The sequence below is a fragment of the Emys orbicularis genome, chromosome 1, assembly GCF_028017835.1.
Source record: "Emys orbicularis isolate rEmyOrb1 chromosome 1, rEmyOrb1.hap1, whole genome shotgun sequence".
NCBI lineage: Eukaryota > Metazoa > Chordata > Testudines > Emydidae > Emys > Emys orbicularis.
In genome coordinates this window covers 152,728,453-152,751,455 of record NC_088683.1, presented here as the reverse complement: position 1 = coordinate 152,751,455, position 23,003 = coordinate 152,728,453, and the positions used below count along the sequence as shown (strand labels likewise).

Genomic DNA, 23,003 nt, shown 5'->3' with positions numbered 1-23,003 from the left:
GTCACCAAGAAAGACAGCTGGGAGGTGAAGGAGGCCCAGACCAGCACCAGCTCTCCTTGTGCGCCACTCTTGGAAACCAGCACTGGGACTCACCCTCGCTTCCCAAAGGGACTGGTGGTAGAAAAAGATGCCAGAGAACTGAATCACCATGCAACAGTGGACTGGTGCTACTGGGACCTCACTGCATAGAGGAGCCTATTAGTTACCAATAGGGTCTCACTCTGTTCCCCTGCTGGCTTGTGGGCAGCGTGATTTGCAGGGGAGAGAGAGCAAGAGTATAAAGCATTCATCCGAGGAGTGGACTTAAAGAATCTGCATGTGGAATTGTGGGTACAGGGGCTGCTTGCTGTTCATGCGGAACTCCACCATGTGAACCACCTTTTTGGGAGAGCTGTTGTGGAGCCCCTGTCCCATGCTCCTGACCCTCCAGTGATGTCTCACAATCCCTACAGGACAGTGGCACTGTAGATGCCCCTACAGTGCTAACCTGGGAGATTTCTTTGTCCTCCGGGGCTCCCGTGCTGACAGGCACGCAGAGACAGCTCATGGTTGTTGTGGAGGGTGGGGGTACTTGCTCTCCGCAGTGCTGGACTGGGACTGCCCTGGGAGTGACTCTCTGGCACCAGGCGCTGGGGAAGAGAGAAAGGCATTTGTGCAGCTAAGGCAGAGGGGCTGTGGCTAAGATTTCTCCAGCGAGAAGATGGAGATTGTCCAGCTGTATGTTGTGCTGATTTCAGTGCGGCACATCTGTGCTGTGACCTGGCTGTAAGTATGGTGTGGGCTGGAGCTTGCCTGACCTAATGGTCCCCTAGGGAAGGTGAGGGACCCTAATCCCCACAAAAGAGACGATAGGCAGATCTCACAGGAAAAGGGAGGTGTAGGAGACCTCAGCACCCCAAAGAGAAGCTGGGGGATCCCCTGGGGTGGGTGGAAGTCTGATCACACGGGGAGAGGGAGTCTGAGAGTATCCCTATGGGTTCTTCTAAGAGGCTATGAAGGGGGATTTTTCCCTTTGAGCTATTAGCGTGTCCATAGCCCATCTCTGAGCGTGGCTAACTCTCTCTATCCCTCTGCGCAGGTACCTGGCAAAGCAGCCCTCCCTGCGAGGGACTCTGCGAGATTCCAGTGCCTGTGAGGGCTTGAAGGGCCTGGCGGAGGAGCAGGTGCGAATCTGCCAGCGGCAAGTGGAAGCCATGGACTCAGTGAAGCATGGAGCAGAGCTGGCCATAGAGGAGTGTCAGCACCAGTTTCACAACCGTCGATGGAATTGCTCCACTCTTCAGGGGCTACAGGTCTTTGGCAAGGTTGCCATACAAGGTCAGAGGTCAAGAGTTAGGCAGATCTAGGCAGTGCATGGAACATTTGCCATCAGTGCCCAACTACTTGGCTCATGTCCAAACCCCACCCTAATGCTCACACTAAACCTAACTTTTAAACCTTCACCCTAGCCCCAAACCAAACCTTACCACGCTTATCTTAATTCTAATAGTAAGTAGAACACTAGACTATATACACATGCTATAACTAACACTAGTACTCCGGCTAAACCACTCCCTAAGTCTATCCCTAATGTTCACCCTGACTCCAGTGGTCAATTAGACACTGTTCCTAATGCTCACCTAGACTATTCATCCTAATGGTCATGCATACTATTAAACCTAATGCTCACCAAACCCGAAGGGAGCGTGCTTGTGTTTGGAAAGTAGATTCAAGTCAACTGAAAGATACAGTGACTTTGTATTGATTTTGGTGAATTGTTTCAGTTGAAACAAAAAAGGAAAACAAAATGTTTCAATATTTTGGGCTAGCTTTACAAGGGGATTTAGGCACCATTCACAAAACAGGAGGAGGAGGTGTTCCCCCTCCCCCGCAACCTTTTCACCCAATGGTTAGAGGAGTCACCTGGAATGTGGAAGACCCAGGTTCAAAATCCTGCTCAGGAGCAGGGACTTGACCCCAGCTGTCCTTACCACAAAAGTATCCTGACCACCAGGGTATTCTGATGTGGGGCTTGCTCAATCTTTCCTGTTGAAGGTGTTATACTGTGGATAATTATAATTATTAAAATATAAATTATATAATTGCAAATAAAAAAATCATTAGCACAGGGACTGGAAGCCAGGTGTCCTACTTCTCAGGTGGGGGGCCTAACCACTGGGCTATAGAGTCAGTCTGTCTCTCACGGTGGCCCAATGACTATTTAAGTATTTTATACACAGTGGAACAGCTTTAGTAGGAGATCTCAAGACAGCTCTACCCCAGAATAGCTTGAGCATGCACCTGGGAGCCTTCCCTTCTCTCTCCCACAGATAAGTGCCCCAACTGCTGAGCTAAATGTTATCATGAGGGGCATCGCCTACTCCTTCTGTTTGTGAACAAAGCCCTTCATTTTCTTTGCTTTTTAAAAAACGTTTACAATTTCCAAAAATGAACAAAATGTTTTGTTTAACCCAAAATGATTTTTCCCTAATTTGATTCTCCAAAAATATGTTACTGTTTCAGTTTGAGCTAACCTTTTTTTTTTTTTTTTTTTGCAGAACTGCCAGCAAACCAAAAAATTAGTTATTTGCCTTGCTTTAGGCCTGAGAAATGAGGCTCCAGGCCATTCACTTGGAGGGTGACTCTCCAGGCTCACTGACCCCCTCAGGGCTGCAGGATGGTTCCTGCGCTCAGACTCACTGCATGCTCTCTGGTTCTCCCCCTAAAAAAATTCCCTCTGAGACTTGCATCCCCTTCCCTCCCTGTTGGGGACATGAGACCTCTGGGACTGAGGAGCCCAGAGCTGCGTGCATGCCATGTGGGATCTCCCTGGTGCCCTACCACAAGGGGCTATCCTCTCCCTGCTGTGGGATCCAAGACCTCTGAGGATGTAGCAAAACTCCCTTTAATGATTTACCAGTGCGATCTCTGTTTGAACATCTCCTTTCTGGGAGTGACACAGCATTATCACATAGCCCCTGCGTGTCTCAGGCTGCCTCCGTGTGTCTAATGCAGATGAAACTGCAACGTTTCCTCTCTCCACAAATGAACTGAAGGAGAAATTCCTTAGACAAATCTTGAAGAAATTGTTCCTTCCAAAGGCTGCTTCTGTCTCTTCTGCAGGTACACGAGAATCTGCTTTCATTCATGCCATCTCATCAGCGGGAGTGGCGTTCGCTGTGACCCGGGCCTGCAGCCGTGGGGAGCTGGAGAAGTGTGGATGTGATCGCAAGATCCGTGGAGTCAGCCCAGAAGGTAACAGAAGGTGGTTGGTGCTGGAGAAAGAAGCCCCCCATTGACATGGGAAGAATTGGAAGGATGAACAGGAGCAGACAACAAAGCTTGCTACATATCCCTGGGAAGGGGACGGTGCAGAGGAGAGCGGAAAAATAAATGGGGATGGAGAGTGCCGCCACTGCATGCCCTTGGGATGAGAACAGTATAGGGAGGGTGGGGCCAGTGAGATATGAGCAGAGTGATCTTCTTTTCCCTGCTTGGGAAGCCTGAACACCTCTACATCTGCCCCCACACCTGAAGCAGCCTCTCTGCCTCATGGACTCTCTCTCTCTTCCCCAGGATTCCAGTGGTCAGGCTGCTCTGACAACCTGTCCTATGGTATTGCCTTTTCTCAAGCCTTCGTGGATAACCCTGAGCGAAGCCGTGGTGTCTCGTCCAGCCGAGCACTCATGAACCTGCACAACAATGAGGCTGGTAGGAAGGTAAGGTTGGTACCATGTGCTGGGGAACATACCCAGATGTCTGAGCGCCTCGTTGGGGGCCAGAGACTGTCCCATCCCCCACTCCTTTTGTCCAGATTAGAGTGGCACCCACAAACTGATTACCTCTGAGGAGAGCCCTTCCCTTCTGATTGGATCCAATTCCCTGCCTTTCCTTCAGAGTCTATCATTGCTCTGCCCCAGAGCAGAGCCTGTTCCTTATATGCCTTGGAGTGGATCCCAATTCCTCAGCTCCACCTCCCTCAGAGCAGCTTTCTTTCCCTCCTACAGTCTAGAAGTGGATTCCCCTTCCTCTGCCTCTTTCTTAAAGTGAATCCATTTCCCTCACTCTGCCTTCAGGCAATTCCCCATCCCTTCACCTCTTTTGAATGAATGGATCACTTTCCCCAGCCACTGCCTCCTGAGTAGGTCCCTGACCCTCCCTCTGACTCACAGTGGATCTTGTTCCTTTCCTTTGTGGCAGAGTAGATCCCTTCTTCTACAACCTCAGAGTGGATCCCTTTCTCATTTTTGAGAAGGCCTGCTCATATCCCTGTGCAAAGGGATCGCTGTAGTTCTGGGCAGGTCCTTTCCACCCATAGTGGATCCCTTCAGCTGATGAGTGGATCAGTTACTTGTATTTCATATTCCTGTGAGCAGCCTCCATTCATTCTCTGTTCCCTGTCACACACCTTAGAGTGTCCCCTTTTCCCCAGGCTTCCCTTTCCCTGACTCTCTGTGTCACACTCCCCATGTTCAGCACCCCCTGGGTGGTAAGGAGAAGCTCCACTGTAAGCTTAAATCCACTTCTCACTGGCACCCTCAGGTGGGCTGCATGAGGCCCTCCACCTCCTGCTGACAGACGCTTTCTACTTGCCAGGCCATCCTGTCCCACATGAAGGTAGAGTGCAAGTGTCATGGAGTGTCAGGTTCCTGCGAGGTCCGCACCTGCTGGAAGGTGATGCCCCCATTCCGCAAGGTGGGCAATGTCCTGAAAGAGAAATTTGAGGGGGCCACAGAGGTGCACCCCAAGCGGGTTGGTTCCCGCAAGCTCCTGGTGCCCAAGAGCTCCCGCTTCAAACCCTACACAGCTCATGATCTGGTCTACTTGGTGGCCAGCCCAGACTTCTGTGACCGGGACCCCCATAGTGGGGTCTTTGGCACCTCCGGACGCCAGTGCAACCGGACGTCCCATGCCATGGATGGCTGCGAGCTGCTGTGCTGCAGGCGAGGCTTCCACACGGCCCAGGCCGAGGTGGTGGAGAGATGCAGCTGCAAGTTCCACTGGTGCTGTTCAGTCAAGTGCAAGCAGTGCCGCCACCTTGTGGAGGTGCACACCTGCCGGTGAGGGGGAGCTGAGCTGGGGGGAGGGAGCAAGTGGTGGGCAAGAGTGCCAGCACCAAGAGGCGGGGAACCTTGGGGAAGACATGGGGAGGGGATGACTCAGAGAGAGGGACAGAGTTCCAGAGAGGAATATACAAATTGGGGGGGGGGGGAAGGGACGGAGACCCTTTACCACTTCAATGAAGAGGGAGCTGATTGCTCCAGAGGGGGCATCTCTGGGGGGGCTGCACAGAGGTTGCTCCCCAGTTACAGAGGGGTTTGTCTGGGATGTGGCTCAAGGGTATTTGGGTTTACTCGCTTGTGATGGCATTCTCTGAATTTTTTGGGAGGGGGCATGGGGTTGAACCCACAGAGTCAAATAAACCCTTAAAATATTAGGAATAAAATTATTGTATTAGCAAAAGATGCGAGCGTGAGCTACTGTATGCGTGAAACCCTGGGTGGGCACTTCCGTGCATGCACTGGGGTGGGGGAGACTGGGCTCAGAGTCCATTCTGAAGGCTCAGGACTCCAGTGCCCTTTGCATGCAGTTAAATGAGGGGCACTGGTGAATGTGTGAATGCGCAAGGAGAACCCAGTGAGAGTGCAAGAGACACTGCTGACAAAGCTAGTGTGGATGAAAGAGTACTAGGGAGAGGATCCACGTGGTTCAAAAAGAACAGCAGATAAAAGAACAGAGAAAGTGAAGCACGTTGGCTGAACAGGCTCTTTATAAACCAAAACATAATATATAGGAAACAACCCACTGGTTGTGTCCATGGCAGGAGGCCTGAGGGTAAAAGACATTGTGGGCTTTGGGCAAGGGCCATCAGGCAGGAACCTGGAAACTGGCAGAGACTCCAAGTGAATCACCCCAGGGTTGATGCCACTCCTGTTGCTGGAGTCCCTTTTCCCAGCTGCTGACCCTTAGAGGCACCCGGGGGACAGCTGAAACTGTATAGTGCCCGGGTTGGTGTCAAATGAAATGCCAAGGTCAGGGATTCCCCAGTGAATTCTGGGGTGCTGTCATTCACACTGCTGTATGGAGCAGAGAGGAGGCTGTGGCACTTGGATGAAAGCAGGGGTGGGCACCAGACGTTATCCCTGGGGACAGAGAGACAGACAGAGGTTGGGAAAAGTTGCTTCAGGTCCTATCAAGTTTCTCCTCACTCTCTGCCTCCACAGGGTCCATTCAGTGCCCTATGCCCCCTTTTTCCTTCATCCCTGGGGTCTCCCTCTGTCCTCTCTCCTCCACTCATCCCTCAGTCAAGCTGAAGAATTTCTGGCTCCAGAGCAGCACCTCCTCCTCGCCTTTCTCTTCACTCAGCACTTGGTATGTCTCATTCCTGCGGCAACCATGACGAAGCACCTGAGCAGATAGACAGAGAGATAGACAACCCACCCTAGAGTCAAGGGACCCAAACACCAGTCAAGGGAGTCCTGGGAGTGAAAGGAGCTGTCTCCCCGTAACATGAGCCCTGCAAGTATGAGAGCCTGTCTCTTGACCAATGGAGGGTCGGGAAGAGAAGGCCCTGTCCCTAGGTCACTGCAGGGTGGAGACCCTGGGTGAGGAGAACCAGTCAAAGGTGGCAGAGGGGCAATCCCTGATGGAAAATGTGGCTGGGCTGCACTAGGTTGGTGACCTAGGATTTATTTATTTTTCTCTCGTTTTGTTCTCCATAATTTCAGATTTAATTAAAAATAACTTTTTGAAGGTTAAGGGCCTGAGATATACACGAGGTTAGACTAGATGATCTAATAGTCCCTTCTGCCTTAAACTCTACAAATCTATGACATAAGTTTCTAGCCCTGATGGTTCTGAAGAAAACCTTCAAAATATGAACTCATGACATCTGCCTGAATCTGCAGACAGCTTGAAACAAGGGCTCTGAGAAGCTTAACTCTGCCACGTTATTTCAGTGGGTGCTAACTCACATGTCCAATTATGCTGATTTAAAATGTCAGCACTGTTATCTGAGAGACAAGGTGGGTGAGGTATATCTGTTAGCAATGTCGGTCCCAGGATATTAGAGCGACAAGGTATCTGTTTTACATCTAATTACAGCTGTGAATAAGGAAGGAAGGAGGAGGATCAATTTATGGAATTTTGCATAATCTACTGTGAGTGACCTTTGAGTTTGTGCCCCTAGTGCATGGTGCCTGGAAGATACACAACTTTTCTGCCCCCAGTCTGTGAAGCCAAAGGTCTTAGAGAAGGAGTGGAGCCTGAGGGGGGGGAGGTCTAGTTGACTCTGGTGGTGGGTATGGGGTGTGATAAATAAAGTAGTGGGATAGCTTCCTTTGATGGACACCCAGCCAGCCGGTTAGCTGTAAAATCCCTCTTGGTAGCTGTTCTTTACTTGCTTTACCTCTAAAGAGTTAAAAAGTCCCCCAGGTAAAGAGGAAAAAAAAGTGGGCACCTGACCAAAAGAGCCAATGAGAAGGCTAGAACTTTTTAAAATGGGGAAAGAAACTTTCCCTTTATCTGTTGTTCTCTGGGCTGCAGGGACAGAACAAGGAGCAATGGTCTCAAGTTGCAGTGGGGGAGGTCTAGGTTGAATATTAGGAAACACTTTCACTAGGAGGATGGTGAAGCACTGGAATGGGTTACCTAGGGAGGTGGTGGAATCTCCTTCCTTAGAGGTTTTTAAGGCCTGGCTTGACAAAGCCCTGGCTGGGATGATTTAGTTGGTGTTAGTCCTGCTTTGAGCAGGGGGTTGGACTAGATGACCTCCTGAGGTCTCTTCCAACCCTAATATTCTATGATTCTATGACAGAGCAGCAATGCTGTAAGCAAGAATGCTGTGTAAGGTTTGAACCAGGTATGAAAAATTATCTTCCATACCTAGAAGGAATCCGTTGGATAGGGTACGTTTAGATAAATGCAATCAGGTTTATTCTTTATTTTGGATTGTGGATCTCCTCTGTGCTAAACCCAGATGCTTTTGTTTGCTTGTAACCTTTAAGCTGAACCCCTAATAAAGCTATTTTGGGTGCTTGATTTTTGGAATTGCTCTTTTAAAATCTAGCAAAAGCCCAAGTTCCAGATGTATTTTCTTTCTTTTTGTTTTTAATAAAAAATTACCTTTTTTAAGAACAGGACTGGACCTCCTAAGAGGTTTGTGCACATGTTGTTTAATTAGCTCGTAGCCACAGCTAATTTCCTTCGTTTTCTTTCTCAGCTCTTCCTGTGTGTGTGTGTGTGTGTGTGTGTGTGTGTGTGTGTGTGTGTGTGTGTGTGTGTGTGTGTGTGTGTGTGTGTGTGTGTGAGAGAGAGAGAGAGAGAGAGAGAAAGAGAGAGAGAGAGAGAGAGAGAGAGAGAGAGAGCGCGCTTAAGGGTACCCCACAGGGAGGAATTCCCAAGTGCTCCTTCCTGCGTTCAAAGGGGTTTTTTTGCATTTGGGTGGTGGCAGCATTTACCAAGCCAAGGTCAGAGAAAAGCTGTAACCTTGGGAATTTAATACAAGCCTGGAGCGGCCAGTATTAATTTTTAAAATCCTTGCAGGCCCCTACCTTCTGCACTCAGAGTGACAGAGTGGGGATTCAGCCTTGACATGGGGTCAGGTGGATTTCTCTTTGACCTTAGTGGTTGGTGCACCTTCCTCTGCTGCTTTCTCCCCACTGGCACCATTGCATCGATTACACTCATATTTTTCTTCAAAATCATAAAGACTAGAAAAACTTTTTGATGGACATTTAAATTTAAATTTTATCACATGAGTCCAAGGCACATGGTATGTGCCTGGTTCTAGGTATAACCAAATCCCACTGAGGAGTCAAGCCCGAAGAGTCTAGCAGAGGATGTCTGATCATGTTTTGAACATCTGCACCGTCTACTACAAGTGGCATCTCTTTTTGGAAACCCAAGTGGGTGAAGCTTGATTTGTGGGTAGAGCTTAGGAGAGTACCACCACATACACCCCACCCCAATTCAAGTCCTGCAGGAGGGGAAAATCCTGGGGCAGGGAAGGGGCAGGACAGAGCCAAGAGATGGGAAACTGGAGTTGGGAGGGCTGCCATTCTGGACTGTGAATGGTCAGTGTGGAGCTGGGTAGATCCCTGGGGAGTGGGGCTGCTCCTCACCTTCTGGCTGCTGAGGCTGCGCTGTAGGCACTGGTGACTCTTGAATGCACAGTAATTAGGGTGCTGAACTCTATCTGAGTCACAGATCTGGGGAGAGAGCAGTGAAATGTTAGAGAGAAAATAGAGGTGAGGAGGAGGGATGAGTGGACAGTGGGGTTCGGCACTTACTTTGTTTGGGAAGTCTCCTCCTTGGAAGAAAGCATATTCCACTTGCAGCCAAAGGATCACGCGGGGGTCATCACAGCCGTGCGTGGCCAGGCGGCCACACCAATAATCTGCACGCAGCCCTCCGTACACCTCCATCCCATAATACCCCATTGCCTCCAGGGAACCAACCTGCAAACAGAGGAGAGGATTAGAGACAGGCAAGCGTCCCTACTGCAATGCCCCGGTTATGCCTAATCCAAGACCTGCCTCAGAGCCTTGGGTACAAGCGGAGCTGGGTCTGTACCTTATTGCCCACAGCCTGATACTGGGCAGAGATCTCAGGGTTGATGTAGGTAGTGAAGGTGCCAACATTGCAGTGAACACGTCTCAGATCTGACACCCCATGGCACTGCTCCCTCTTCAGTGAGCAGAAGGCACAGTCAGGGCATAGATCCATGTGGTGCCTTCCAAGACTATCGCACACCTAGAGAGGAAGAAAATGGCAAGGTGAAGGGGCTGTTGTGGACTGAGTGGGGCAGGGAGGGAGGGCATGGGGAGACTGAGAGCTGGTCTCAAAGGCCTCCCATGCTCTTGGACCAGACTCTGTGTGTAGGTCCCATCTAATTTATAATCTAGCCACTCCAGCCCCAGCCTCTTCCAACAGGAGGGACTGTAGAGAGCAGAGCCAGAGCACTGGCTATTTGGGGCTACAGTCAGGAAGAACTGCTAAGAGGGATTAGGGAGTGTTGCCACGGAGGCTAAATAGTGATTCTTACCGAATCCCCAAATCCAAGGGTTCTTGCCTCCATTCGCTTCCAAGCCTGGGTAATGGCTGATGATAGGCAGATCCCCTCCAGCATTGCATAGCAGAGAATCACCAGAGCCTCATCCCTCTCCAGAGCTAAGAGGCTAATGCAGAGTAAGAAACAGATAAAGGAACAGCAAGTCAATATCTGGGATCTGTAGTTTCCTGCTGGTTCTTTAAGGGATGAGCGGAGAGTGCTGCACTGGCTCATAGTCCAGAAGTTCTGTGTGTTTGTATGAGTGGCAGGCATGTGTGCAGTGTTTGTATGTGTATGTGTATGTGTAATATGTATGTGTATTAGTGTATATTTATCAATATGTGAAGGGGAATTTGTACAATGAATAGCATTACTGAGAGTTATCAGGTGGCACTACTGCAGTTCTTGCTAGTTTTGTTTATTTGAAGATATAGGAATTAGATCTTGGAGAACTGCTTATTGTCAGCTGTGGTGACACACAACACAACAGTGCACTGGACAAGGAAGTTTCATGCATTTTTAGTGTGCACATAATTGTGTGTGTGTGTGTGTGTTTGTGAGGAGCTCAGTAGACATGGGCCCAAGAGTGGGTGTGTGAGGAACTCACTGTGCACACTCATAAGGGTATTTTTGTGTGCATGAGAAGGCCTCAGCCATGCATGTACAAGAGTATAGGTGCAAGAAACTCTCCAGGTATGTGCACAAGGTTGTGGTTGTGCAGCTGTATAATGAGCTCTCCAAAGGTGTGGGTGAGGCACTCACAGTACGTGTATGTGCATGAGAGTGTTACCAGACCACAGTGAACTGGTCCTATATCTAAACAAATCCTACTTAATAACAGCAGACAACCACCTACTACAAACCCTCTACAGATAACCCAGGAAAGAGATCTGGAGACAAAATTCAAAAGAAAAACATGAGACCGCCCTGAAAACTTCAAAAACCTAATGAATGCACATCAAACAAACACTCTGGCCAAATAGCAAATGACATTAACATTGCCACAAAAGACTCTCTCAGAGTCTTTACCAGACCAGCACAGCATCCCTAATCACACAACCACACAATCCTAACCACACAAAACAGGACTGCCACTCCAAGAGAAAGCAAAATGATTTCACAGAAGCTGCCATATACTCAGGAATAAAGTGAGAAACTCTCCAACTTAAAACACAGAGAGGTACATGTCACTGACCTACACACAGCTTGCCACAGCTCACTGATGTACAACAAATCAGTGCTCCAGCAAAAAAACTGGAGCACCTGACGGAAAAATTCACACAGACTGAAGATATGATGGACACCAAATGCTTCTGGCAAATCTGGAAAAAATTTAAGCCAGCTAAAGAAAAAAAACCCCATCTATTCAGAATAGTAGAATCTGGACAGAACACTTCTGGGACCTATACAAAGGTATCCAACACCTGAAAACACATTGAAACAATTTGCCTCAACCCATCCGGGTTCGTTAGTTAATTAACCTAACCATCCAGTCTGGACACTTCCCTGAGATATGGTCAATGGACAAGCTACCTGAATACAAAAGCGGAGATCCCTCAACCTAAACAAATATAAAGGGCTCTGTTTGAGCAGCAACAGTTGGCTAGCTATTCTGTAGTATCTTCAGCAACAGAATAATGCATTACCTGACCAGTCACAACATAGTTCAGGCATGCCAAACTGTTTTTCCTTGAGAAATGAACTATAGGCCACATTATTACCCTACAGGTGCTATCATGGTTACAAGGAGAGCAGTGCCTTACACCCCTTTCCAGTCCCTCTTAAGTGTGCCTCTCACGTGACAGTTTTTACTGCCTTCATCCCTGTCTGTGTGGAACTCTGCCTCTTTTAGACTGATGTCTGGTTGCAGCCCCTGTTTACCACCTGTGATATCTTGACAGGCCTAGCTGTATTTGGTACTTGGAAGAAACATCCTTCTGGGATTGTGACCAGCAGCAGACTGAAGTGACTCAAAACAGTTTCTTCAAAACAAATGCAATGTTTATTCACCCAAAGGTACATTGCAACCAGAGAAGAGAGTTAAAACAACCAAAGGCATACAGACCTGGCTCTCGCCTAAAGTTTATAATTTCCCTCAAGCTTAGTCAAGCCCAGCTGCCTCAGACCCATCCTGTAGGGCCTGTGTCTCAGTCCCTCTACTCTCTGCAAACAATTCCCTGATGGCTGAACTTCCCTCTCCCTCTCTAGAGAGTTAACTGTCTAGTCTCCTTTTGACCTTAGACCTTCAGCCTTGTCAAATCAGCTATGGTAATTTTGACTGGTGGCTGGAAATAGCATCTTCCCAATTAGTGGCCCAGCCATTGTTCTCTTAACTCCCTTGAATTTGCTTACCCAGAGGTGTCTTATCTCGTCCATTGTCTTGTTTCCTGCTTGTTCTTCCTAACAGCCCCTTTTAATTTAACTCCCTGTAGTCAGATAGAATAATATATGCAGTGGGGGATAAATCGTCGGTAATACCCCACCACACCTAGGAACGCCCGGACTTGTTTCTTGCGACTTGGTCGGGGCCAATTTTGGATGGCCTCTAACTTGTTCACTTGGGGTTTTACCAAACCTTTACCCACAATGTAGCCAAGATATTTGGCCTCTGTAAACCCTACAGCACACTTGGCAGGGTTTGCTGTAAGGCCAGCTTGCCTGAAGGTATCGAGGACTGCCTCCACCTTCTCCAGGTGGGTTTCCCAGTCTGGGGTATGAATGACCACATCGTCCAAGTAGGCAGCAGCATAACTGTTATGCGGGCGTAATAGCTTGTCCATGAGGCACTGGAAGGTAGCTGGGGCCCCATGTAGTCCAAAAGGGAGGACAGTATATTGAAAAAGACCCTCTGGTGTAGAGAACGCAGTCTTTTCCTTTGCGTTTTCTGCAAGGGGAATCTGCCAGTACCCCTTTGTCAAGTCTAGGGTAGTCAAGTACCGGGCATTACCCAGATGGTCCACTAGCTCATCTATGCGAGGTATGGGGTACGCGTCGAACTGGGATACTTCGTTTAGTTGCCGGAAGTCATTGCAAAATCTTGTGGTGCCATCAGGTTTGGGCACCCGCACGATTGGACTGGACCACTGACTGTGGGATTTTTCGATGATCCCCAACGCCAGCATTTTTTTTACTTCTGCTTTTATTTCCTCCCTTTTTGCCGCTGGCACCCGATAGGGCCTCATTGTTACTCTGGCCCCAGGGTTCGTGACAATGTGGTGATATGTCTCAGTTGTTCGACCTGGTTTTGTCGAGAACACATCTTGGTTCCGGAAGATCATCTCAGACACCTCATTCTTCTGGTCTGGTGTTAAATCGGGAGACACTCTCACCTGTTTGGAAGGCTTGTTTTCCTGGGTTAGGTCTTTTTGGACCGTTGTGCATGCCTCCTTCCTAATGTTGTCATACCTTGGATCTTCTGCCTGCTCCTGTCCAAAATTTCCTCTCCCGGGGCTAATCTGCCCAAGATCTAGGGGCCCAGTCTCTGTTGCCTCTACTGGTTCAGAAGCATTAGGGTGGGGGTCAGACTCAGGTGCTTCTTTCTCCTGCGTGGCCTCCTTTTCAGCTGCGCGGGTCCGCCTACCTACAAGAGCGACCCTCTGGCTTTGGGTCAGTATTCGGGTTCCCAAGGCCTTAGCTGCCCTTCTTTCCCTTTTTGTCTTTCTACCCTGTCTGGGAGTGGAGAACAAATCTGGGGATATTTCAGAGAAGATTGGGGGTTGACAATCTGCTGTGGATGCCTCACCAATTTCTGGGTCCCCATCTTTCTCCAATCCCCCTACTGGGAGTAAGTTTCCAAACCCTGGGAAGTCCCTCCCTATGAGCACCGGGTATGGGAGTTTAGGGACTACACCTGCTGCTACCTCAGTAGTGTTCCCTTGGATCTCGATTTTTACTGGGATGGTGGGGTAGTAGCTAACTGTCCCATGGACACGTTATCCCCGTACGTTTAGCCTGTAGCAGCTGACTACGCTTCACGAGCTTCCCTGAGATAAGCGTGATAGCACTCCCCGAATCAACCAGTGCCGTGGTCCCTACCCCATTTAGTTTCACTGGTCTGGTATACATATGTGGGGTTAGTGAGACCCCCACAAGGTGGATTAGGGAGCATGGATCTGCCCAGTTCCCCAGGTTACACTGCATAGGCTCCTCAGCATTGGGACACTGTGCAGCTATGTGTCCCCACTCCCCGCAGGCATAACATCTGTATGGAGCCCTAGGCATTCCCCGGTCTCTTGGTTTGGGCAGTCTAACATCACGATCCTCTTCTCCCTCAGTGCTCCGACTCTTTGTGGCCTCTGATGGGCCTTCAGCCTCTCTCTTTTTCCACCTGGGCCCTCCTGGTGGCCCAATCACCCGAACTTTAGGGCTTGGTGCTGCTAGTTTAACCCGGGGTGCCTCTTCCTTAACTGGTCGGGTCAGCTCCCTCGCTGTCCTTCGCCTCTCTACCAGGGCGACAACCTCGTCATAGGTGCAGGGTTCGTTCTGGCTTACCCAGGCACGAAGGTCTGGTGGTAGTCCCCTCATGTATTGGTCAATGACCAGAACCGCTAGTATCTCTTCCGGACTCCGGGACTCTGTTTGCAACCACTTTCGTGCGAGATGGATGAGGTCATACAATTGGGACCGCGGGGTTTTGTCTTCCTGGTACCTCCAACCGTGATACTGCTGGGCCCGCACTGTTGTCGTTACCCCAGATCTGGCCAGGATCTCTGCTTTCAGCTGGGGGTAGTCTGCCGCAGCCTCTTCAGGCAGATCATGGTAGGCCTTCTGGGCCTCCCCACACAGGAATGGGGCAAGGATGCCAGACCACTGATCTCGAGGCCAGGCCTCCCGTAGGGCTGTCCTCTCAAAGGCCAGAAGGTATGCCTCTACATCATCCTCCTGTGTCATTTTCTGCAGCCAATGGCTGGCCTGTATGAGCCGCGTCCCATCATGGCCGCGATTCAGCTCTGTAAGGGACTTTACCTGGTTTACCAGTTCCCGCAACATAGCTCGGTCTTGAGCAGCCTGGTCCATCAGCAGGTGATTAGTCTCTTGCTGCAGCCGCACTGCCTCCTGTTGGGCGGCTGCCTGGACACGGGTAGCCTCCTGCTGGGCCGCCGTAGCTTGTATCAGTGCCCGCACTACGTCATCCATTGTGGTGAAAAAAAATAAACCCTCTCCCTTTTTTTTTTTTTAATCACCCTCCTTCTTCCGCCGCGCTGTGCACCCCAAGATCCCGCTCCTGACACCAGTGTGACAAAGTTCCTCCTCTATCTTGGTGGGTCCTGCGCTTATTGGCGGATTTTCTTGCCTCAGAGATTCACCATGTGGGTTGGGGAACAGCCCAGAGACCTTCCCCTCTGGAAGAACCCACAGTCCAGGTCAATTGGGAGGTTTGGGGGGAACCCGGGCCCGCCCTCTACTCCGGGTTCCAGCCCAGGGCCCTGTGGACTGCAGCTGTCTATAGTGCCTCCTGTAACAGCTGCATGACAGCTACAACTCCCTGGGCTACTTCCCCATGGCCTCCTCCAAACACCTTCCTTATTCTCACCACAGGACCTTCCTCCTGGTGTCTGATAACGCTTGTGCTCCTCAGTCCTCCAGCAGCACACCCACACCCTCACCCTCTCAGCTCCTTGCGCCTCTTGCTCCCAGCTCCTCACACTCGCACCACAAACTGAAGTGAGCTCCTTTTAAAACCCAGGTGCCCTGATTAGCCTGCCTTAATTGATTCTAGCAGCTTCTTCTTAATTGGCTCCAGGTGTCCTAATTAGCCTGCCTGCCTTAACTGGTTCTAGCAGGTTCCTGATTACTCTAGTGCAGCCCCTTCTCTGGTCACTCAGGGAACAGAAAACTACTCATCCAGTGACCAGTATATTTGCCCTCTACCAGACTCCTGTACCCCACTGGTCTGGGTCTGTCACAGCAGGTAAACAGAGATAGTCCAGATATCTCCCTCATTTTCCACAGATGTGATTAACAAGCATGTAAAAGACAAAAAACAGGGAGAAAGATTTGGGGTCTTCATAGGCTTTAAAAAGCTTTTGACTCAATCTGACATCTAGGACTGAACATTAAATTGGTGGGAAACATGACATTAAACCAATCCAATGCAGTCCATCCAATGCAGAATAAAACTAAACAATATGCAAACAGAAGACTCCAAGCAAGAAAGGGAAGTAAAACAGAGATGGAATTTCAGCTCCACCCTTTTGAACACATACACTTGCCGCGTCTGCAGGTTCGTGGTTCGCTGTTCCAGGCCAATGGGGGCGGCAGGAAGCAGTGCGGGCTGAGGGATGTGCTGGCCACCGCTTCCCGCTGCCCCCATTGGCCTGGGATGGGGAACCACGGCCAGTGGGAGCTGCAATCGGCCGAACCTGCGGACGCGGCAGGTAAACAAGCTGGCCCGGCCCGCCAGGGTGCTTACTCTGGCGAGCCACGTGCCAAATGTTGCCGATCCCTGCTCTAGAACAATCTCCAAACCAGGGTTTTCCAATAAGTAACTCTTAGTAGAATTCACAATGCTGAGTTATGCAGTGTTGTTGTAGCCATGTTGATGTAACCCTGAGTTAGGCACCTAGGCTCTCTGTATAACACATGTGAAGAATTAGGCACCTATGAATGGCATTCATAGAAGCCAGCATATGGAGTAAGGAGCAGCCTAAGCTAGCTAGGAGGAAATCTCAAGGAGAGGGGCACCTAACTCTAGGCCAGAGGGAGGCGTCTATCTCTTCTCAGAATTCACAGCTGTGAGCCCTCCCCTGGAATAAGGCACCTAAGTTAGGTCAGATCAACCCTTTCTCAGGAAAAATGCGAGAGAGGGACCACTCTACCCTATTATAGTCAATAGTCCAGTAGTCAGGGCTCTCACCTGGGCTGTGGGAGACCTGTGTTTTCAAGTCTTCTGAATTTGGGCCTCCCATATCCTAGATGAGTACCTTAGTCAATAGGCTATGGAATATCTGGGGGTGGCATCGCTCAATCTCTCCTATTGGAGCTGTTCCACTTTGTATAACTGAATAAATAATCAGAGAAGCAGAGAGTCTTTCACAGCCCAGGTGAGTGCCTGAACCACCAGGCTATAGGGTCAATCTCTTCTGCTCTCTGGCCAAATAAATGTTTGTTTGCAGTGCATAACAACAATAACCTTTTTTGGTCCTATAAAACCCCTAAACAATAGTACAGATTTTTAAGCATCATCTACTGGCACATTTTTATTAACTGTTTCCAGATATACAGACATATAGCACACTTGTAACATCTCTCTTCCCATAAAAGAAACAATCGTTTAAATTAGTTTTTGAAATTATTAGGCAACTTTATTGCTCTTCCATTCTAAGTGATGATATTTTGAGTCTCTTTCCCTCTCTTTCTGTTTGTCTGCAGGAAAATTCTGTGCTGCTAGATTTTCTGGCATCACCATAATGACAAGTCATGAGGGTTGCTAGTAGCTGCATCCATGTGGACTCACTTAAGTCATTCAGAGAGATCAACTGCTCCTTGGCTGATCTCAGGAAACAACAGCTGCAATGGTAGAATTGTTCTTATACTATCATCATGTATGATGTTTGCTTCTCTTTCCATACATGTCCCAGCCCTCCACCTCTTGTCTCTCTCATTAGGAACTCCTCATACTCCGACTAGCTGTCGTATCTGGAGCTCAGGAAGCTCTTTGTCTTTTAGCTATAGTAGGTTTCAGAGTAGCAGCCGTGTTAGTCTGTATCCACAAAAAGAACAGGAGTACTTGTGGCACCTTAGAGACTAACAAATTTATTAGAGCATAAGCTTTCGTGGGCTACAACCCACTTCTTCGGATGCATTGTCTACAGCCAAGCTCTAAGATATAAGCGTCCAAAGAAGTGGGTTGTAGCCCACGAAAGCTTATGCTCTAATAAATTTGTTAGTCTCTAAGGTGCCACAAGTACTCCTGTTCTTTTAGCTATAGTAGTATTTGGCTTGTTGTCACTGCTCTTTAACTTGGTCTGTCACCTTTTCCACCACTGGCTTCAAAAGCTTATTTGCTGTGAGCAGTGGAGTCCAGGGTCTGTACGATATGAGATGCTATAATGGGCTGCTGCCCATGCACCCATGCTTTCTGTTGCTGTATTTCTCCAGCCCAGTAGAGCTGTTCATGGATCTTCACTATCCCAGTTTGTCTTTTCTAGTAGTTTCTTGGCAATCTTGACAGATGTTTCTGCTTTGCCATTAGACTGGCTGTGATAGGGAGAGGATGGGAAATGTTCAAATTCCCAACATGCAAACTGAGGTCCATTATCTATTACAAGAGTCCTGAAATTCCATGCCAGGCAAACTGAGCTTTGCAGCATTCAGTGACAGAGGCTGCTGCTGTTGTATATAAGGGAATTTATTTCCCAGTAATCCAAATACTCATCAACCATCAAAAGGTAGGCTTGATTTCCCACTATACAAATGCTCCAGGCTGATCATCTTGTAATAAAATTGCTCCCAATGCTCACTCGCTAGCATCACATAGAATAGTTACAAGTTCCTTCACAATTTTACATAATATTTTAGGTAAACTGGGTGCCCTTTCAAACAAAATGGAGTGTTCAGACATGTAGGAACAATGAGTGCAGGCCATACCTATGCAATCAGGGACTGTAGCCTGGACAGCAGCAACAAAGAACTCAGACAAGCTCCCATTGTGATGCTGTGGTAGAAAGGGCTAATGCAATCCGTGGATGTATAAACAGAGAAGTAGTGAGTAGTAGGAAGGTGATTTTGCCTCCATATACAGCATTGGTGAGACCGATTCTGGAACAGTGCGTCCAGTTCTGGTGCCAAAATTTTTAAAAGGTTGTTGAAAAATTGGAGGGTGTGCAGAGAAGAGCCACAAAACTGACTCAAGGGCTTAAGAAAATGCCTTAGAGTGAGAAATTTAAAGAGCTTAATCTGTTTAGTTGATCCAAAAGAAGATTAAGAGATGACTTGATTACAGTGTAGAAGTCCAGTACCTTCATGGGAAGAAAATACCAGGTACTAAAGAGCTCTTAAATCTAGCAGAGAAAAGCAGAACAAGAACCAATGGCTGGAAATTGAAGCGAGACAATTTCAAATTAGAAATAAGGCACCGTTTTTTAACAGTAAGGTTGATTAGCCATTAGAGCAAACTATCAAGAGCAGTGGTGGATTCTCCATCTCTTATTGTCTTCAGAGCAGGGCTGGATGCATTTCTTGAAGATAGACTTTAAATCAAATACTTTAATCAAAAAAGTTATAGGGCTCAATAAAGGGGTAACTGGGTGAAATTTTCTGACCTGTGACACATTAACACCTCTCAGGAATGCTCTAGGTGTACTTAGTCCTGCCTCGGTGTGTGTGTGTGTGTGGGGGGAGAAATTGGGGGTACTAGATGGCCTCTTTGGGGCCCTTCCAGTCCCACATTTATATTACTTTTGTTACAGAATGTCAGACTGGATGAACTAATGGTCCCTTCTAACCTTAAACTCTATGCGTTTATGAATTAACAAATCCCACAAATTGCTGTATATCTTGCACATTTGTGGAGAAGGAATGCCCCACATGGCTTGGACCTTCTCAGGGCTTGGGTTTAAGCCCTGTGCTGTTCGAAGGTGTCTGATATACAACATAGCTGACAGGCATGATCTCATTTTTTTTCTCACTCAGTTTGAGATTCACTGACATGTACTATAAAGCAGTACATGATAATGATCAGCATTAATCTCTTCGAGGGAGTCTCCATAACCAAACCCTAAGGTGTCATCTGCAATTACATCAACCCTCTTGAGTCTCTCTAGCACTTCATGTTGACATCTCTGGTATGCTTCTAGCACTAGAGAAAAGTCACATGGCATTCACAGCCATCTAGATCTGACCAGAAGGGTCCAGAAAGACATCAAATGAGGGCTTTCTTCATCAGGTGTTAGCACCAGAAACCATCTTTGGCAAAGAAAAGACCTTTGCCTTTGGCAGGATCCCTTCAATTGTTGATAAATGATAACAGGAGCATTGTCGAGATTTCTTGAGGAGTAAAAGGTCAGTGCATAGGCAGAGTTTGCTTGTTTTTTATACAGGTACCATATCTGTTAAGACACATAACTCTCTTTCAGACTCCCATCTCCATGAGATTGTCAGTCTGGTTTTTAAAGTATCTTCTTCAATGGAACTTCTCTTCTGTGTCAAGCTCATTGTTGCAGTTTCACCCCTGGGTTGATTTCCAAGGGCCATTCTCCAGGAAGGCATCCAAGGCCTGTAAAAGCATCCCAATGATAGGGACTCTTTAATGCAATGCTTCATCTGTCATTGGCAAAAGCCCACTGGTTCTGCTGAGGCACCTGTGGATTTCAATTAGCAGAACCCCGTTTATCGGACCTATTTGGGACTGGAGCCAGATTGGATAATCAAAAATTGGGATAATCTGAAGAATGGGAAAGCGAGAGTCTGCAGTGCCATCTAGTGGCCACATGAGCTCTGGACCAGTGTGAGCTGGTTGTTTGGTTAATACGGAGAGCCAGAAAATGGAGAGTCGGATAACGGGGTTCTACTGTATTTCAAATATGAATCATCCCAGGGGTTAAATTAATGTGCCATTGGAGAGATTTAGCCTGGAGTTATAACCGCATTTGCTCCAATCCCTCAGATAGAGACAAGCACCTACAAGATCTCTATCAAGCATTCTTAAAACTACAATACCCACCTGCTGAAGTGAAAAAACAGATTGACAGAGCCAGACGAGTACCCAGAAGTCACCTCCTACAAGACAGGGCCAACAAAGAAAATAACAGAACACCACTAGCTGTCACCTTCTGCCCCCAACTAAAACCTCACCAGCGCATCATCAGAGATCTACAACCTATCCTGAAAGATGATCCTTTACTCTCACAGATCTTGGGAGACAGACCTGTCCTCACTTACAGACAACCCCCCAACCTAAAGCAAATACTCACCAGCAACCACACATCACTGAACAAAAACACTGACCCAGGAACCTATCCTTGTAACAAAGCCCGATGCCAACTCTGTCCACATATCTATTCAAGTGACATCATCATAGGGCCTAATCACATCAGCCATACCATCAGGGGCTCGTTCACCTGCACATCTACCAATGTGATATATGCCATCATGTGCCAGCAATGCCCCTCTGCCATGTACATTGGCCAAACTGGACAGTCTCTACGCAAAAGAATTAATGGACACAAATCTGACATCAGGAATCATAATACTCAAAAACCAGTGGGAGAACACTTTAACCTGTCTGGCCATTCTATGACAGACCTGCGGGTGGCTATCTTAAAACAGAAAAACTTCAAAAACAGACTCCAACGAGAGACTGCTGAGCTGGAATTGATATGCAAACTAGACAATCAACTCAGGATTAAATAAAGACTGGGAATGGCTGAGCCATTACAAACATTGAATCTATCTCCCCTTGTAAGTATTTTCACACTTGCTTCTTATCAAACTGTCTGTACTGAACCATCTTGATTATCACTTCAAAAGTTTTTTTTCTCTTACTTAATTGGCCTCTCAGAGTTGGTAAGACAACTCCCACCTGTTCATGCTCTCTGTATGTGTGTGTATATATATCTCCTCAATATATGTTTCACTCTATATGCATCCGAAGAAGTGGGCTGTAGCCCACGAAAGCTTATGCTCTAATAAATTTGTTAGTCTCTAAGGTGCCACAAGTACTCCTGTTCTTTTAGCCTGGAGTTGTTTGTTTTCTAGTAATGTGAGTGATTTATCTTGTGCAATTTTACAGCAATTTTACAGCCTTGCAAGTAGAGCCACTGCCAGTTTGACATGGGAATGTCAGAGCTGGGTCATGCCTGAAGTTTTAGTTTTGCAAACCACAGTTTTCCTTCATAGTTCATGGCCTCAGTGCAGTGGGTGTTGGTGAAGACAGAGCTGTGCTTTAGACTTCTTTTAGTCTCTCTTGAATTCAACCTTCAGATAGCAGGCCTGGCATCCTTCACCTCTCTCTGTGGAAACCGGCAGTCCAACCACTCTGGGGCTGGATCTCTGGGGTGCAGCCCGTTTACTACTTGTGTTAATACAACAGGCCCAACTGGGTTTGGCACCCCTCAGTCTTCTCCGGGCACCTGTAAGAACAGGTGATTAAAGTAGCATTTAACTGCCGAAGGGAATACAGCATTTAGGAGAATGGGCTAACAGCAAAGACTCCTATGCACATATTTCATTACCTAGGCATAACCATTGCTCAGATAGGTCCAGCTTATTCCCCTGTCTGGACTGGGAGAGTCAGGGCATGGCTACACTTGCAGATGTAGAGTGCTTTGGAGTTAAACCAGCCTTCGGAGAGCGCAGTAGGGAAAGCGCTGCAGTCTGTCCACACTGACAGCTGCAAGTGCACTGGTGTGGCCACATTTGCAGCACTTGCAGCGGCATTGGGTGGCTTGTGGGAAGAAGCCGGCGGGTGTGAGGCATTCTGGGTCCTGTCCCAACGCCCCATGATGCATCGGTTCGCATCCCAGCAATCCCTCTGCTTCAGTCCACATTTGGCGCCATCTTTCAACATTTTTTGTGCTGTGCACTCTGTCTTCCCTTTCGGTCTGCAGGAATGGAGCCCAAGCTGCTGAGGAATATGCTGACGAGTCTCGCCAGCACGTCACGTTTGGCAGTCGAGTTACTTCTTAACATCCAAACTGACAGTGAGGACTCAGACAATGATATTGACTCGAGTAATGCATACGACACAAGATTGCTTGTGGCATTCACGGACATGCTCACCACCGTGGAATGCCACTTTTGGGCTCAAGAAACAAGCACTGAGTGGGGGGATCACATCATCATGCAAGTCTGGGATGACGAGCAGTGGCTGCAGAACTTTCGGATGAGAAAAGCCATTTTCATGGGACTGTGGATGAGCTCGCCCCCACCTTGCGGCACAAGGACACGAGATTGAGAGCTGCCCTGACGGTGGAGAAGCGGGTGGCTATTGCACTCTGGAAGCTGACAACTCCAGACAGCTACTGATCGGTCG

At 48.2% G+C, this 23,003-nt stretch overlaps 2 protein-coding genes across 2 annotated transcripts in view; one reads left to right on the top strand and one right to left on the bottom strand.

Annotated features, from left to right (window-relative positions):
* Positions 1-700: 700 nt before the first annotated feature.
* On the top strand, positions 701-5,043 carry LOC135884953 (protein Wnt-4-like). The gene is made up of 5 exons (XM_065412917.1): positions 701-765; positions 1,079-1,317; positions 3,103-3,234; positions 3,556-3,698; positions 4,576-5,043. The coding sequence occupies exons 1-5, from the start codon at positions 701-703 to the stop codon at positions 5,041-5,043; spliced, it is 1,047 nt and encodes a 348-aa protein (XP_065268989.1).
* Positions 5,044-6,273: 1,230 nt separating this feature from the next.
* ACRBP (acrosin binding protein) overlaps positions 6,274-23,003 on the bottom strand; it is a 50,124-nt gene continuing 33,394 nt past the window's right edge. The window contains exons 5-9 of the mRNA XM_065417406.1: positions 10,025-10,157; positions 9,553-9,732; positions 9,270-9,437; positions 9,102-9,188; positions 6,274-6,387 (exon numbers count right to left, since the gene is read on the bottom strand). Coding sequence (XP_065273478.1) covers positions 6,274-6,387; positions 9,102-9,188; positions 9,270-9,437; positions 9,553-9,732; positions 10,025-10,157 — 682 coding nt within the window. The remainder of the gene's footprint in view (positions 6,388-9,101; positions 9,189-9,269; positions 9,438-9,552; positions 9,733-10,024; positions 10,158-23,003) is intronic.

Bases quoted from the DNA above. Each gene is read 5' to 3' on its own strand.
- LOC135884953 (XM_065412917.1), top strand. From the start codon at position 701: ATGGAGATTGTCCAGCTGTATGTTGTGCTGATTTCAGTGCGGCACATC. The intron at 1,318-3,102 runs GTCAGAGGTCAA...TCTCTTCTGCAG, and splicing joins TGGCAAGGTTGCCATACAAG to GTACACGAGAATCTGCTTTC. The intron at 3,699-4,575 runs GTAAGGTTGGTA...TCTACTTGCCAG, and splicing joins ACAATGAGGCTGGTAGGAAG to GCCATCCTGTCCCACATGAA.